This window comes from Eschscholzia californica, unplaced genomic scaffold (assembly GCF_041429995.1).
Source record: "Eschscholzia californica isolate CP2 unplaced genomic scaffold, dmEscCali1.0.p SCAF_4, whole genome shotgun sequence".
Taxonomy (NCBI): domain Eukaryota; kingdom Viridiplantae; phylum Streptophyta; class Magnoliopsida; order Ranunculales; family Papaveraceae; genus Eschscholzia; species Eschscholzia californica.
In genome coordinates, this window is record NW_028238461.1 from 56,527,396 (window position 1) to 56,544,808 (window position 17,413).

The 17,413-nt window shown below is 36.8% G+C and overlaps 3 protein-coding genes and 1 long non-coding RNA gene across 11 annotated transcripts; 2 read left to right on the forward strand and 2 right to left on the reverse strand.

Annotated features, from left to right (window-relative positions):
- The first annotated feature begins 382 nt into the window (after positions 1–382).
- On the forward strand, positions 383–4,087 carry LOC147546621 (protein OCTOPUS-like). Of its 5 annotated transcripts, none has more exons than XR_015223365.1 (3): positions 388–2,640; positions 2,999–3,096; positions 3,269–4,087. XR_015223365.1 is itself a non-coding variant. In XM_086634408.1 (2 exons), the coding sequence occupies exon 1, from the start codon at positions 780–782 to the stop codon at positions 2,628–2,630; it is 1,851 nt and encodes a 616-aa protein (XP_086490534.1). In that variant the 5' UTR covers positions 383–779; the 3' UTR covers positions 2,631–2,640; positions 2,999–4,087. The 5 variants fall into 5 exon arrangements, 3 of the variants coding, with proteins under 3 accessions (XP_086490534.1, XP_086490533.1, XP_086490535.1); XR_015223364.1 differs by having other exon boundaries at positions 780–2,640; positions 2,840–3,096; XM_086634408.1 differs by having other exon boundaries at positions 383–2,640; positions 2,999–4,087.
- Positions 460–10,239, reverse strand: LOC147546622 (uncharacterized). Of its 3 annotated transcripts, XM_086634413.1 has the most exons (5): positions 10,201–10,239; positions 9,971–10,010; positions 5,544–5,615; positions 5,124–5,430; positions 933–4,040 (listed from the first exon to the last, which is right to left on the reverse strand). In XM_086634413.1, the coding sequence occupies exons 4-5, from the start codon at positions 5,379–5,381 to the stop codon at positions 2,907–2,909; spliced, it is 1,392 nt and encodes a 463-aa protein (XP_086490539.1). In that variant the 5' UTR covers positions 5,382–5,430; positions 5,544–5,615; positions 9,971–10,010; positions 10,201–10,239; the 3' UTR covers positions 933–2,906. The 3 variants fall into 3 exon arrangements, with proteins under 3 accessions (XP_086490536.1, XP_086490539.1, XP_086490538.1); XM_086634412.1 differs by lacking the exons at positions 9,971–10,010; positions 10,201–10,239 and having other exon boundaries at positions 5,544–5,786; XM_086634410.1 differs by lacking the exons at positions 9,971–10,010; positions 10,201–10,239 and having other exon boundaries at positions 460–4,040; positions 5,124–5,786.
- A 2,975-nt stretch (positions 10,240–13,214) lies between these two features.
- LOC147546623 (uncharacterized) lies at positions 13,215–16,454 on the forward strand. The gene is made up of 3 exons (XR_015239796.1): positions 13,215–13,501; positions 15,083–15,352; positions 15,429–16,454. It is a non-coding gene; the product is annotated as an uncharacterized LOC147546623 (long non-coding RNA).
- LOC147546624 (Calcium-dependent lipid-binding (CaLB domain) family protein) lies at positions 15,382–17,337 on the reverse strand. Of its 2 annotated transcripts, XM_086673706.1 has the most exons (3): positions 17,177–17,337; positions 16,461–16,987; positions 15,382–16,261 (listed from the first exon to the last, which is right to left on the reverse strand). In XM_086673706.1, exons 2-3 carry the CDS (start codon positions 16,945–16,947, stop codon positions 15,486–15,488), a joined length of 1,263 nt encoding a protein of 420 aa, XP_086529832.1. In that variant the 5' UTR covers positions 16,948–16,987; positions 17,177–17,337; the 3' UTR covers positions 15,382–15,485. The 2 variants fall into 2 exon arrangements, with proteins under 2 accessions (XP_086529832.1, XP_086529831.1); XM_086673705.1 differs by lacking the exon at positions 17,177–17,337 and having other exon boundaries at positions 16,461–17,078.
- Positions 17,338–17,413: the final 76 nt, after the last annotated feature.

Genomic DNA, 17,413 nt, shown 5'->3' on the forward strand with positions numbered 1-17,413 from the left:
ATGTCTCTTTATTTATCAGGTAGTCTGTATTACCCGAAAGAGAATATCTGCTTAAAATGTAACTAATATGACATGTAGAAGCCGACTGAATGGAGCCTTGAAAAAAATGTAACTCGAAATAGATCTCACTTCTCTTCTTAGACTCGGTGATTTATAACGCATGAATAAATTCGACTGATTTTAAGTGTAATTGAATCAGATGCGTGTGATTGAATGGGGTTGGGCAGTCACTTATATTTAGAATATATCACTATGTTTGTGTATTTCGTTAGGTACAAAAATATGTACAAAAAGAGGTGACAGACAACCCAATGTCCACAAAAATGAAAGTTTAGATTAAACAAAAGCTAAAGAATAAGAAAAAGAAAAGCCAAAAAAAAAAAGAGTGGCCTGATCACTTTTGCTTTTTCTATTATTTTCACTTTACAGGAATGTATCTTTGATTGTTCTTGGGACATAAGATAGAGAGAGAGAACACCAAATTAAGTAAAGAATATACAAATTCTAGAGAGAGAGAGAAACAAAAACAACACAGAGAGAAATAGTAGTAGTACTTTAATGGAGACCAAATAAAACCAGCTGAAAATTAGAGAGACAGAGTGAGAGAAGAAGACATCAAAATTAAGAAAGGAAGGTTTTTTCTCTTACCCATTTCTCAGATTTGCAGTTTGAGCTATTCAATTTCACTTTCTATCTCTACAATTTCACTTTCTCTCTCTAGATTTTCAGAACATGAGCAGAAGTTGCTGTGGGAGGGTTGGAATTGAAACGACAGTGTTATGAATCTCGAACAACCAGTTATTTCTTCACGATTCAAGATCTGTGATCGCCACCCAGACGAACCTCTCACTGGTTTTTGTGCTTCATGTTTGCGAGAACGTCTCGCTGGTCTAGATTCTACTACAACCTCCAGCTCCACTTCCTCCCACCGGAAAATCTCCACCACCACCACCACCACCACCGCCGCCGCATCCTCCACTCTCAAATCAATCTACCGTGGCTCCACCACTGTTGATAACAGAGACCCTTCTTCTTCTGTTGCTACTTCCTCTTCTTCATTTCTGCCGGAGCTTCGTCGTTGCAAGTCATTTTCCGGCAGACAAACCGAGGGATTATCTGGTGGTTTTGAACCAAAGAGGAAATCTTGTGACGTTAGAGGGTTTAAACCAGAGATTTGCAGAGAGGGTCTTGTTGAAACCAGAACTTTTGGGGATATTGGAGTTGGGGATCAAGTAATTGAATCAAGGGGTTATAAGGAGGAAATTGGGGGTTTGAATGGGAGTGATTTTGTGGAAGTAATTGAAGAAGAAGAAGAAGAAGAAGAAGAAGTTATTGAAGAAGAAGAAGAAGTTGTTGAAGAAGAAGAAGTTATTGAAGAGGAAGAGGAAACAGTAACAATGAAGGATCACCTGTATAAAGATTTCCAAAATAAGAAGCCTGCCGGTAAAGATATAGCAGGAAGTTTCCGGTCAGCCGCTTCAGTTTTCAGTAAGAAATTGCAGAAATGGAGGGGAAAGCAGAAACTGAAGAAATCTGAGACTGGTGGTTTATCCACAAAACAAGCTGATAAACCAAATTCAGAGATCACAGATTATGGGTATGGGAGAAGATCTTCTGATATTGATCCAAGATTCTCCCTTGATATCGGTCGAATGTCAATGGATGGTCCTCGATACTCTTTAGATGAGCCTAGAGCTTCCTGGGATGGGTATTTGATCGGAAAAACTTTCCCACGATTAGCTCCGATGGTTTCCGTTGTTGAAGATGTTCCTATCCGTGTAACACGATCCGATGATCAGATCCCTGTTGAAGAAACTATGAATACCGCTGATGGTGACGATAATATAACTCCAGGAGGAACAACTCAGACTCGAGATTACTACTCAGACACGTCACAACGGAGAAGACGGAGCTTCGATCGTTCAAATTCAGCTCGAAGAAGAGCAGCTGCAGTAGGAGTGGAGAACGAGGACGCTAATTCAAAAGTATCTCCTAGTAGTGTTCATCTCTTTCATGGTGCAAGATTGGTAACTACAGATAGAGATCAAAGAGATTTAAGATCCAATTCTCTTAGAGACGATAGATCAGAGAGTTTTGAATCGACATCTAGAGATTCTGCTTCTGTTTCATGTAATGTGGATCAAAAGGGATCGAAGAAGTCAAGTAAGAGGTGGAGGAACATTTGGGGTTTGATTCATAAGAGAAGTGTTGGTAACAAAGATGACGAAGAAGAAAGGTTTAACAACAGAGGAAATGTAGTTCAAAGATCACTCTCAGAGTCTTGGCAAGATCTCAGAAAGATCCCTAATAATGGCGAATCAAAACCCGGAGGAATTCACAGATTTCTTAGAAGTAATAGCAGTGTAAGCTCTAGGAATTCTACCAACCTAGGTGGTGCCTTTGGTGGTGGTGGAATGAAGAATGTTGCAGATATCAATGGCTTTGGCAAAAAGAGAAAGGAAGTAGTGTTGGAACGAACAAGGAGCGCGAGATATTCTTCTAGTGAAGTTGTGGATAATGGCTTACTTCGATTCTACTTGACTCCATTGAGGAACAAAAGGAGTTTATCAGGAAATGGTCGGCCAAGAAATCCCCCATCAATCGCTCGAAGAATTCTTGGATTATACTGATACCCAAAAGGTGAACTTTATTAGGTTTTTGTTTGATCAAGAATTGATCTATCTATCAGCTTTGTTATTTAAACACCCATATCTATATATCTACTTAATTCTTGTTTCTTGTTCTATAAATGCACTCCATATAGTTTCTGGTTATGATTAAACTTTTCATAATAATAAGAATACGAAAACGGCTTCTTTGTTTCTATACATTAAAACAGCAAAAAACAACAGACCATACATCGGAAACCTAATCATCTACGGCAAGAGGCACGAGACAAGACAAACTTAACGACCGCTCATCAAGTATCGAGTATTTCTTTCTCTAGAACTGCGTACCTTGTCAGAAGCCTGATCATCGTCGCTATCTACATCTGCAGAGGCTAACCTGGTCTGCTTGCTTAAACGCCTGAGGACAAATACATTGAAGTAGTAGCTGATTATACTTTCTGTACATTTGCGCGGGAATTGGTTCAAGGCAGGTTTCAAGAAACTTGAATTCTTCGATGAATGATTTTTTTTCACAAGCAATTCCAAGCTTTTCTGATCTTTAAGTGTCCATGAATTGGCAACTTCTTCTCCCATTTCATCAAATTTCCAATTAAAGAAAGCAATGCCTAGATCATCTCGTAAGTGTCGTCTTTTCTCAGATATGTGGTGCTTGACGCACTTTATAGACCCAGAAGAGCTGCAGGAGCATGAGTTAGATCTTCCTTTTCCGATATCTTCTCTCGCAAGTTCTGTACTATTAACTTCCGTTGGCCAAATCTTGGTACCCAACCATCTTGAGTCATTACTTTGATCATCGCTAGACGAATTCTTTCTATCAATGGGTCCAGTCCAAGCTGGAATATCGGCCTGAAAACGAGGGCCAACAGGAATAGCCAACCTCGGAATATAATCACCAATAAAATTTTGTATCCTGAGTGATTTTCGACGCTCATGTTTATTTTGATTTTGTGCACTCACTTGATTTGAACTACATACGGAATCATCCGTGTCAATTGAAGGTGAACAACTATTGCTTGGCGAGAAATTGGCTGGATCATCAGTTTGAGAAATAGAAGATGCAGACACATGGTTTGGTCGAAGATTATTGCTGGACTTCCACAAATGGACTGGTTTATGTGAAGCTTGAAGAGCTGCTGTTGTTTGTGAACTCGATGGATTTGAAAAACTGATAGAATCGTCACATTCCAAAGGAAGACTACAACGAAGCCGTTTTCTAGAGAGATTATCATCAGAGAACAGTGACTTGGTCGAGCATTTGGTAGAGTCGGTGCAATTGATTAAGCAAGAAACTGAAGAATCAATAGGATTCTGTCCTGATCCTGTCGAACTTTGCCAGTTTGATTTCTTCTCCAAAGATAAGACAGATGTAATTTTCGATTTTTTCTGTAATAGATAAAATTTCCGCTTCGCCTGAGAAAAGAAATAAATGAATGAGAGATGAACGAGAAAAAAAAAAATAGAAACAAGTTTATTCAACTAGAGATAAAACACATGAAAGTAGGTAGAGCAAAGAATCCAATACGAATATGAGAAAACATCTAATTATGATGTTAGACAAACGGTCTGAAGTTCTTTTTTAGCTTGTCATCTGATTATAATGCAACATTAGATGTGAGATTATGTTCTTTTCCATTATTAAAGAAAACTACCTTTCTTAATTTTCAAACCAGTAAGCAATCAACTCCTATTTTACCAACCATCATAATACCCTAGCTTCCGTCATAATTAACAAATGCAAACAGACGTGAAAATATGCTTATTCTAGCAAAATAAAAAAAAAACCAATAGTTTATAACTTTCATAGAGAAATTTGGATAGTATCACTGCTTATACGCAATTTACAGTGAAATAATGAAAGATAACCTACAAACCAATGCACATAAACAATCAAGAGAACAAAATCTCTAAACGGGTGCATAGCTTACAAACTGTAAGTCCCTCAACGAGGAATGAAGAGTCGAATAGGAGCCGCCCCACATCATCAGTGAAATAATGTTTCATGACAACTCCAATAAGGGGTACCGACATAGAGTACTCCAAATTTCAACTTCCATCCACTACAAACCTAAGGTTCTCCTAACGTTTGCCCTTGCGGCAAATGTTAAGTACTGAATTCTTTCTACGTTCAAAAATCAATTGTTTTACTTTGTTGGTCGTGCCCAATGTTTCTTGGTTTAAAAGGAAAAGAATATGTCTTAACATAATATGCCCCTACGGTCATCAAAATACGAAGACCCATTGTAAACCTGTTTATCAATTACCGAAAAATAGAACAATGCTTTGTCGGATAGAAAACAAAAATGTCACGGAACAAGAAAAACCAGGCAGACTTGGGAGAAAAAGCTTATGTAGCTTGCCGTGATTTGTGTTTCTGATGATTCTGATTTCTTGAACCGCGAATCATGGCAAGCCACATAAAATTTATGCCCCAGAGTCTGTGTAGTTTTTCTTGTTCTCTAGTAGTACTCGATAGAAAATGGTTTTAGAATTTACCCATGGCAACTCAGTACTGGCAAGATTGAGAACCGTCCTTGCTGCTAGTACCCGTCTCTTTCGAACTGTTTCCGGTGATCTTTTCAGATTGCCAGGATCAACAGCAACACTTCTTACCCACATTAACATATCTGTACATAATTCAGACTTGGGGATATCTGATTTTGAATCAGAATTGTGTCTGTTGTTAATATTTTCATTTCTGAGTTCATCTGCCTTAATTAATGAACTAATCCTACTACTTCTTGAACTTGACATTCTTCAAGTCAAGATTTTGGGGGGGTTTTAGTTTCTTCTCCTTCTCAATCTGAAACATAAATGTCCCATCACTATCTCTCACTACATTTTGATCAAAATTGTTAAACCCAGAATTTATGAGAGATCGATTAATAACAACTAATGAGGATTGGGGAAACTTACCTTCGAAGTGGTCCAAATTTGGAAGATTAGGGTTTCTATTTCAACGGATTCGCGCCTTTTTCTTCTACGATACTGTAATTTTTTGATAATATTACAAAATAATTCGAATTAGAGAAAAGAGAAAAGAGAAAAGAGAAAAGATGAAGGATAAAAGAGTCCGATTTATTTTGAGTGAGGCATGGTAAAATTGCTTGAGCCCAGAAGGAATGAAAACCCTAGCCGTATATTAGAGTGTTGAAATCCAATCCCAAAAGAAATTTTATTTTATATAATAAACAGATCACTTGGGAAACATAAGTTTTTTTTTTTTTTTTTGATGAAAGGGGAGATATATGTTTGACCGTGCATGATTTGTTGAGAGTTTGATAAAAATTCATCCAACATATACGATAAGGCAGGACAATCAGTTATCTGAAGGATTAGTCTAACTGTCCATTTTATCGGAGTTTGATAAAGATTACATCTGACGATTGATATAAAATTTTGTTCATGTAAATCAACTCAAAATAGAAGGGTGTTAGTGTCAATAATTAATATTTTTCAGTATACCAAAACTAATGCCCCACGTATTTTCAGTTTGTACTTTTCTCTCCTATGATTTCTCAAATCCACTCCATACACTTTCTTCTCGTTTTCTATATGTTCATATTTGTTTTTGAATTGCATATTTATCTCTATCCCTATATTTATCGTAAGGTGTTAACGGGAGGAGGTACTTTTTAAAATATATCTTCTTCTTCAATAGCTAGGATTGCCCTTCTCAAACTTATAAACTCATCTCCAAGTGTGGAGATTATAATTCTATCTCGAAATTTACACAAAAATAATTTCATCCTAATTTTTACGTAAATTCTGCCTAAACTCGATCCTTTGACTTCTCTTCCCATGTCTGGTGGACATAAGTTAAATCTAGGGGTGAGCAACGGTCGGACAAACCAACCAGACCGAACTCGGTTGAAGCGCATCGAATGATTTTTAAGCCGAACCGAACAATGTTCGGCTCGGCTGAAAAACAATCAACCGATCATTATTTGGTTTGACTTCTGCTTGAGTTTTTGAAAACCGCCAAAAGCGAACCGACCAATTACATACATATAAATATAATTTATATATATCTAATTATATATGTTATATAATACTATGAATGAATTATCATTACTACGAATCGTAAACTAAGACACTAGATTTTTAAGTATTCAAACCGGTTGTAGTTTAAAGGGTGAAACTGAATTTAATTTTCATTCTTTTTGCTTAAGTTCACTTTTGTTCCTCATGTTTTATTTGGGTATATGAGATCGGTCAGACCGACCAACCAAACTCAGTCGAGTCGATTCGAATCGGGTCGAAAGAAGTCGGATGACGATTAGATCGGCTCGAATTCGACCGATGATTTAGCCAAAGCGTTATTGATTGGTCGGCTTCGACTTGACCTTAAATGGTCGGCAATCGACCACTACTCACCCCTAGTTAAATTAAATATTCGTTTAACAATGGGAAGGTTTTAGGTCGCTCTTCAGGGCACCAAATATGGTACGCGGGCAATAAATGCTCTGATTTGCGAAATTTTATTTTTAGTCCAAAAATAAATTTCACTATATTTACCCCTTAGTCTTCTTTCTCGTCGTCGACATTTGCTTGGCCAAGTGGTTGAAAGTGTTGACATAGACTCTAAAACCCCTGGAGGTCGCAGGTTCGATTCCCAGAGGAGGTGGAATCCATGATTTATTGAACTTGATTTTAGGTCTCTTTAATTAATGGTTTAACTTCGGCGGTTATCGTACTTATCACATCTGCATGATGTATCAATGCCTTGTCATGACAAATTTATATCGTAGTCGACTTCTCAAAAAAAAAATCTTCTTCCTCGTCTCCACCACAACTTCCGACCACCACCGATCACCACCACCACCACAACCTCTTCTCCTTATCTTGTTCCTCACTTAAATCTTTAAGTTATTCTCCTCTTTTAACCTCTCTCTCTTATTCCCCTCATCTCTTTTTCTTTCTAAAACACCTTAGTAGATCAAATATGACGGAGGATGATGAAGACGAAGGGAAATCTTCAAGTTGAAGAAGTTATTCTTGGCAGATCTGAAATCTGTTGGGGTGCTGTGGAGAGAGAGAGAGAGAGAGAGATAGAGAGAGAGAGGGAAATTGTGAGAGTAAGAGAGGATAAGAAGAAGATAGAGATAAAAAAAAAACGGTTGTCGCAGTGGTGTTCGATGGTTGAAAAGTGATGGTGGTGTTGGTGGAGGTGAGGATGAAGATAAATGTGTAAAATGCAACTGATTTGGTGCTTTGACTAAAAATAAGGATGCCCCTAGGTCAATCTTGGTTGAACAAATATTTATTCTCCGAGGACTGAATTAAAAATCCTTCGTGATTGATAAAGGGATTTAGGGGTAGAAAGTAAAAACCACTCCACAAGCACGAAGGGTTCATACTGAAACCTTTCATCAAATACAACGGGTTTCGGAGGGAGGGGATCCTAATTGTCTGGTCCCTCCAAGTGAAGGGAAAACCAAAGAACACCAACAGCTCTCGAGAGATGGAAAAGATAAGGAAAAGAAAGAAAAAATAGAGAGGGTTGGTCAATGATCCTACGTGGGATACAATAAAATGGAGAAGATGAAGGGGAATCTTTAAATTGGGTGGCCAATACGTGGACAACTGTTTTTTTTATATGGACAACTATTTTCGGGTCCGGTGCGAGTCAATTATGCTTGACTTAGTTGACTTTGATTTAATAAGGGGGCAACCCAATAAAGTCTTAAATACTAACAGTTACTAACTTGTGGACCATTAACAAAATAATAGTTCAAAATTGAAAACCTAAGTTGTCTTCTTCTTCATCATCTTCTTCTTCTTCCTTCTTCTTAGTCTTATTCTTATTCTTTTACTGCTACTAAAAGTAAACTATAGTTTCTGCCACTTCCTAGATGAATGAAGAAGATAAAACTTATCAATCTCCACTTGTTTGTAAAAAAAAATCTAGGGTTTTGAAAATTTTGATTTCTAGGTTTTAAAAGTTTAACGGGTTTTAGGGTTTTAGATCCAATATTTCTGGTTAGGAATATCCTTCAACAATTCCCTTCCCTTTTTTGATGTCATAATCTTCTCCAAAAAATTCTCTCTCTAGAATTTTGGGTTGATGATGAAGATGAAGTAGTAGAAGAAGACCAAACTTACTTAGGGTTTATGGAGAAAAGAGGGAGGTGTTAAAATAATACATCTAATTCTAAGAGGACTTGAGTGAAAATAATAGAGAGTTATCCCCTTAGAAACTGGTGTCCATATACAAAAATAATTATTTTAGTTGTCCACATAAGATAGTTGTCCATATAAGAAAAACGGTTGTCCACGTATTGGCCACCTTAAATTGAAGAAGTTATCCTTTGGCAGAACTGAAATTTGTTGGGGTGCTTTGGAGAGAGGGAGGGAGACCGGGAGAGCAAGAGAGGAAAAAGAAGAAGAGAGACACATAAAGATAATAAAAAGGTTGTAGAGGTTGTGTTCGATGGTTGGAAAGTGATGGTTGTGTTGGTGGATGTGAGGATAAAGATAGAGTAAGTGCAATGGAGTTTATTTTTAGACCAAAAATAAGGATGCTCCTAAATCAATCTCGATTGAACGAATATTTATTATTCGGGCACTAAATAAGAAATCCTTCGTGATTGATAATGGGATTAGGGGTTGAAAATGAAAACCCCTCCTCAAGCACGAAAGGTTCATAGATGAAACCTTCTATCAAACCCAACGAGTTTCGTGTGAAGGGGGTCCCTCTTGGTCAGGGAAAACCAAAGAACGCCAACGACTCTATAGAGATGGAAACGGAAAGAAAAGAAAGAAAAAGGAGAGAGGGTTGGTCAATGATCCCATGACGACTACAGTAAAATAGAGAAGAAGAAATTAGGTGGAGGATAGCGAGAAAGAAAAGACATTTTTTTATAGGAATTGACTACGATTAGTCATTTGTGAGGAGCACGATAACCACATAAGTTAAACCAATAATTAAAGAGACCTAAAACCTAACACCCATGAAAGAGACCTAAAACCCGACAAACCTACGTTATTAATACCTTTAATACTCCTAAGATTTTTGGAGTTTATGTCAACACTATCAACCAATTGGGGAACCAAGTGTTGACAGAAAATACATTTTTTTATACAAGAACAACACAAATTTAAGTCAAACGCCACAAAAGATTGAGAAAGGAATTGGTGTCAGAAACGGTTGGTCACAAATTGAAGGTTAAAACGGAATTAATCCAAAATTACTTTGAACAAAGTTAGATGAAAAAACCATGTCCTAGCAAATCTATTATAACGTTGTTGTACCGATAGATTTTCTTGTGAAGAAATAAATAAATAAATAAATAAATAATCAAAATAAAAATTAAAGATTGCTATGAAGTATAAGGATTTACCTTTCCCAATGAGAAAATCTCTTTCTTATAAAACCTTAATCTGTCAAAATCACCAAAAATTAAACAATTACTTTAACTTTGGTTTGAGTAAAAGAGAAAAGTCAAAAGAAACATGAATGTTCAAAAGAATCATATGTTAAGTTCAAGAAGAGTAATAGTAATAATTTTAGAAAAATAATATCAACAAGAGATAGATTTAACAATGAACAAAGCTTACAAGTTACAAATACCTCCACAAGAAGGATCATCCCTTAACTCTAACAACTCATGAAAGAGAACCCTAACTTTTCTCTCTCTCTCTTTTTTGTATATAAAACATCTATGCTTATTTATATTTATAAGGACAAGTTTCCAAGATTTCTAAAATTTATGAGATCATAAAAAGAAATTAGAATCCCTAATTTCACTCCAACAAGGAAATCCTCAAAGATTGCATCCTAACAACCTCAATACCTAAAGGGGAGTTCTAAAGGCGCCTTATATAAATGTTGAAGGTGCCTTCTTTACTCACAAAGTTTCTACCAATTTTACCTTGAGGTGCTTTTAATACTTATTGCAAGCGCCTTTAATACTACCCATATTTGAGCCAATAGAGTTCTTTACAAAGTTGCTGTTTTCCTTAATGGAAAAACAATTACCAACTTACTAGCCAATTGGTTTGGCAAAAACGAAATTTACTTGCCAATGGGACATATATCTTGTGTTAATGCACATGGGTCCACTCTCTTCCCCAAAACAATTTACCTAGGCGGACAATGCTCATGAATAGAACTATGTATATCATAATTGTCTCTTTTTAACAAAAAAAAATAATTATTATTTTATACTATTTTAATCAAATACTTGCTATAATAAGTTCCACTATTTCTCTTTTTTTTTGTTGAAAGAAGTTCCACTATTTCTCCCTCACTCTTTCCTTATTTGATTCTTTCTCTTTTACTTCCATCTAAATATTATCTCTCAATCTTTTTAAAATTTATATCCCTCTTTAGGTCATATTTCTGACGTAAATATAGAATGTGATTACTAGGAATTACATTCTAAAATAGTATTTCGCTTACCAGAATAAAATAAAAATCATAGTCTGAAGAAGACATGTCTTCCTAAAGTGGAATACCGAAATTAGAGGAGTGGGTTGGATTTGTGATTCTCTTTCTCCCGAAACCACTATTGAAATAAGGTTGTAGCTTTAGAGCATCTTAAATAGTCTTTGGAGAATAAATAATTTTAGGGGTGAGCAAAAACTGAACCAAACCAAGTCAAATCGGAACGATCGATTTTTGGACCGAACAGATCAATGCTAAACTCAGTTCGGCCAGAAAATTGATCAACCCAAACTTGGTTGGTTTGATTTCGGCTTGGGTTTCTAGAAACCACTCAAGTCGAACCGACCGAATCCTAAGAGCTTTATCGTAATAAAATATTATATACAAGGAGTAGAGATTAAGAAGTACTAAACTTTACTAACTGCCGAATTATCCTTGCTATGTTAAGTTAATAATATTTTAATAAAGTTTAGAAGTGTTAAACTAAAAAAGAATTTTAAAAAAAAATCATATTTAAGAATTGAGTTTAATTCTTATGAAATAAGTAAAATTACTTTACCATTTTCTCTAAATTGTGTTTTGCTAAATCGATCAACCAAACTCAACCGAGCCGAACCAAATCAGGTCAGACCATATCAGCCCCGAATGATCGACTCGGCTTCGGCCAACGATTTAGTCAAACTGCCACTTATTAGTTCGGTTTCGATTCGAGTCAAAACCGAAAATATTGACCGTTGCGCAACCCAAAATAATCTTGTTAGTTAGAGAGAAACCTTGGTTTGTGTAGGAAAATCAGTTTTTTTTTTTTTTTTTGTTTATTATCCCGTAATATTGTTCCTCTCTCAGTCCGATCACCACCGCTGCCATTTTTTTCTCTATCTTATTTTATATCTCCTTCTTTTTCTCTCTCCTTTTTAGTTCTTTCTTATTCTCTTTATCTTCTTTTCCCTTACTCTTTCTCTGATGTTTCCCTCTCTCGTTGTTCCAATGAAGGGATGGGATGCCTTCGCACAAACACCTTTCGTTCGAGACGAAAAGGACTTCATAGAGCGTTTCCACTATAAGGCCATGTTTGGTGCGCATGAATGGAATGTGATTCCTGGGAATCACATTCCCGTAGTTTGATGTTTGGTTCGACCAAGAATGAGAATTTGATTCCTGACATATTCCTAATTAGGTGTTAGGTTCGTATAGAAATAGGAATGTGAATATTTGTAAAAGTTCACTTTTACTGTGACTTAAACTACATAAAATACACATCAACTTTGTTATATATTAAAATCAATATTATTTATTCAAATTCGTAGATATGAAATAATAACACGATACACCAAAGGGTTATAATTTTAAAATAATAAATAAATGTCTTAAATTTTTTTATCTAAAATAAAATTTTGTTCGTAAACCTAAACAGAAATTTATCTAAAATTAAATTTTGTTCATAAACTTAAATAGTACATACTAATACCAAATCCCACAAAAATAAAATAAAATAAAATAAGTAATTCAATATTTTGTTAAGGATATATTTGTCAATACATATTAATATATGTGATTCCGGAAGAATGGGAATCACAAACCCACTTCCCCCTGAGTTTCCTATTACCCCTTTTTGAGGGAATCACATTCCCGGGTCCACGCCATTCCCACAAGCCAAACAATAGTCTGGAATGTGATTCTCGAGAATCACATTCCATTCTCGCGCGCCAAAGATGACCTAAAATTTATTATTAAATATAAATATATTTGAATAATCAAATATAAAATGAGAGCTTGAAATGAAACATTAAGAGCATACTAATGTCTAAGAAGTATTTGAAATACTAAAATTTGTTGAAGAAGCAATCAATTACTTATTAAGCTTAGGTATCTTATACACGGCAACGCATATCTAATATCTAAGAAGTATTTGAAATCTTAAAATTTGCTGAAGAACTCATCAATTTCTTAATTAAGCTTAGGTATCTTAACCTAACGGTTGTTAAGAAAATCGGTCTGGACGGTCCAGGCTCGGTAATGTGACAGTCGGCCAAAGTTTCAAAGTCGAGACTGACTCGACAACTCTAATCGGTCGGTCCAGACTTGGCCCGATCGGATTTCGGGCGGTCTCGGGTGTCTCCGGACTCGGGCGGACACCGGGCAGTTCACGGTCAACAGACTTTTTTTCCAGCCGTACATAAGAGTTCAAAAGTGTTAATAGCATAGGGACGAAAATTAAAATTTTCAAGCTTCATCAAGACGTGGCAAAAGCAGATAGTATAGGGTCGGGCACGCATTGCATTTGGGCTTCTGATTCCGATTTCAGGCTGGCGCCAAGAATCAGGACGAGCAGCGCGGGAGGCCTGAATATTTCCCTCCTTTTTTTTTCGGCTCTCTATTAAAGTATCAAGAAAAACCAACCCACTATTCTTATCTTGGTCGGGCAATTCGATTCCTGAAAGCCATTAGAAGTTTTTCTAGCTGATGACGTTCTAGCATCCCTCAGGTATTGGGTCTTAAGATGCCCTTACTAACGCTTTTGTCAAATCAAATGAAATTTCATTGAATTTGAAAACTTATAATGATTCTGAAAATTTGCTGGTAACTACATATTATTAGGTTATGGTACAGTTGCTACTTCATTTTACAGTTTAGGGTTTTAGGATTCTTGGAATTTAGTGTTTTGGAAGGGAAGTTAACAGATGCCTTTGAACTGTTTGATGAAATGCCAGACCGAGGGACTTCTCCTGAGTTTCTTTTTTTTTTCTGTGAATATTTTGTACTCCATATTTCTAGAGCAAACACAATTACACAAGCTATTTCTTAGTGTTTTTCCAAATTAGTTTGAATTTTTTGGTTTTATAATTAGTTTTTTCCTTCAGATATGAGCAAAGTGTACTTATTATTCGCATCAGAAATAGTAACTCGATTGCATGGTGTGGTTATGATATTGCCATGACCATCTCTTTATGATGCGAAAAACAAAACAAGCTTGACATATCAACTCCAAGATGCGAGAATCACTTGGGTTTATTAATCATGCCACATTTTAGCAACCCATTAGCTAATACCATTCAAATAAAAAGAAACAAATTTCCTCGATATCAAGTAGCCAGACATGTTTCCAATGAAAAGTTAAATAGTAATAGAGGTCCATTTCATTTTTTCGCTTCGGATATGAGAAAGTACCGTGTACTCGCATCAGAAATAGTAACTTGGTTACATTGTATGGTTATAGCAAAGATATTGCCATGATCATTTCTTGATGATGCAAAAATAAAATGAGCCTGACATATCAACCCCAAGATGTGAGAATCACTTGGGTTTATTAATCATGCCATATTTCACCTTTTGGTAACTCATTACCACCTAATGCCATTAGAATAGAAGGGGAATGATGAAAGTAGTAATCTTGTATTCTTTTATCCTATACTATTTTTGTTTCTTTTCTTGGTCTGTTTTCGCTTCTAGTTTTTATGACATATTTTGCTCGTATATGATCTGCGAAAGCAAAGCCACTAAAATCCGACCACAGGTTGCTACATCTTTCTATCGTGATAGATTGAGGATCAAGGTAAACATATTTGATCAAACACTTTTTGTTGACACTTCTTTGAGCTTCTTGGCTTTCATATTTGCTTCCTCAGCTTTTGCCTGATCCTCAGTTATCCGTTCTCCTATTTTTTTGAAGAGCAAGCATCCATTCGGGGTTCCTTCTGAAACCCCGAAAGTCCATTATCTACATCCTGATCACAATTTCGTAGTTGTTAGACTCTGCATTCTCAATCGGTTCCATTTGAAAAACTGGGTTATCATTGAAACAGTTACATCCGTATATTTTACTCCCATATTTTCATATGCATTTGATAAGACAGTAAAACTTAAAAGTGGATGCCTTTCCAGCTTCACCGAGTTCCTTGGAAGCATTTTCTCCAATCTCATCGAACTCTTTGCTATTTCTGTAAACGCTCTTAATTTGGTAGGCAGCACATTTATTGAAACAGTTGGTTGCAGTCTTGCAGAAACCTTCTTGGTCTGAAGTGTCATCACGTTTTAACTAGGAGTTCTTGCTTTCTTTATTGTCCAGGTGGAAGAATTGCCGTCGATTCAGAATCTGCACCGTCGGATTTGCTTAGCGGAGGAGATTGTGCAGAGAAAGGAATGAGAATATTTCGTATGAAGTAAGGACGCTTGAATGGCCTTGAGGGTGTACCATGAAATATGAATCTATTCTCTCGGAAATTATTTGCATCATCTCATTCGAGAGATCTTCTGATGGAAAATGGATGGAAGTGCCCTTTGGCTGGGGGAATATTACGAGCTTTTATGTTGCTGCTCAGAATGAGTGTAAAAGAGTGTAAGAATTCATATCTATTACTTTAGAGATTTAATACAAATATAGCTTTATTCTTATGAAAGTAGAATGATTACAGGATACACATTCCAAGTGGTTGTGTTGCTAACAGTTTGAACCAGGAGAAGTATTCTCCTCAGGGAAGCACACCCGGGGGAACATCGAAACCAGACATAAAATCATCACCAAAGAGAACTGCTCCAGCTGCCATTGCTCCTCCGCTCATACCCATTCCAAAGCCACTGATACTTCCAGCGCCACCACCACCACTTCCTGCGTGCCCTGCAGCGCCAACCCCACCACCAGGCCTATTATTCATATAGGTTGCTGGAGCTCTCGGTAGAAAAGTAGGTATATATCCAACATGAGATGGTGGTGGTGGCGGAGGAGGTGGTGGACGGTTTGAATTTGGTTCATCCCGTGTTGCTGATAGTGATGGTGGCTGAAGATTCGAGTCATTTGACGTAGTTGAGTTACCAACTGGATGGTAATCACTAGTGGTGCGTTGTGGCTGGTTCTGGTGTAACGGAGCGGCCGGATGGGGTGGATAAGTAGTAGTTTGTGGGTAACTCCAGACTGGATCGGCCGTGGGCCGCGGTTGCTGAGGGTAACTCCAGACTGGATCGGCCGTGAGACGCGGTTGCTGAGGGTAACTCCAGACTGGATCGGCCGTGGGACGTGGTTGCTGAGGGTAACTCCAGACTTGATCGTCCGTGGGATGTGGTTGCTGAGGGTAACTCCAGAGTGGAGCAGCCGTGGGACGTGGTTGAAGATGATCTGGCGGACGACGAAGACTGTGGTTGCTATGGTGATTGTGGTTATGATCGTCCACATTTGACATCCCATCACCTATATATATCTCACTGTTCGTAGGTCCTCCCGAACCCACTTCAAATCCCTCTCCATTATTACCTGAAAAAGACATCCAGACCTACTTCTGTTATTATCTGTTTTTTCCCCACTAAGTCAGATCCGGAACAAGGTCTGAACTGATTCTAGTTAGATTTTATAATGTTTGTTTTTGTCCGACTAATAGCTGTTACGAGATGATGTTGGAAATATTTGATACAGACAAATCAAATTCAGACAACTTGAGAAAATAAAACACTACCTGAGTAGTAATTAGGAAACAAAGTCCTTCCATCATCTCTTTCCTCAGATATTCGAATTGAAACATCGACAAATCCCTGAGGTTTGCCAGACCCTTTCTTTCTCAATTGAAAGCTACCCACTTCTTCAACTCCTCCTGATAATGAATTGTTCATCATAGCACTGTAATACTTGGATACAAATTCTTTAAGAAGAACAGTAGCTGTACCCTGAAGTTTCTCTCTCAAGAACAATGGTTCTCTACTATACACTTGAACATGTAGGGACAGCGAATTTCGATCATCTTCATCATAATCATCATTTATTAAAGCTGAAAATTTTGTTTTCCAAGTAGGGTTTTTGGTACCAGATGAATCAACTTTAGTGCAGTATTTGTTGTTTGGATCAATCCATCCAACAGCATACCATTGGAGTTTCATCCATAATGATGATGTACGCCCTAATCCTCTAGCTGAAATTAAGCAAACTTCCACTCTCAATTTTTTCATTCTTTGATTTCCTTGATTTGGTTTCTTTTCTTCCTCTTCTCTATATCATGATGAGCAAAACCCAAGTTAAAGGATGATTTTGGACAAGTTCTTTACTTACTTTTGGTAGTAACTTTCTCTCTCTAAATGGGTAAAGTAGGAGTAAGAAAGAGATGACTTTGAGAGAGAGAGAGAGAGAGAGAGAGATGGAAATCAAGCTACTTTGCATAATGGAGAAGATTTGTGTTACCTTATAATATGAGTATGGATTTGATTCTTTTTCTTTTAGGAAAGATGCCTTCAATCTTTTATTTTTTGTTGCAAAGACTCTTTTTAAAAACATTCACCGAATACGAATAACTATTTTTGAAGGATGCCAACCAGTTCCCTTTGATTGAGTGGTAACATCGTGTTTCTCTTATGGAGGATGGTTTGAGCTTTATACTTCCCGAAAAAAGCTTAAAAGGCTATGGTTTGTTCTTTTCTT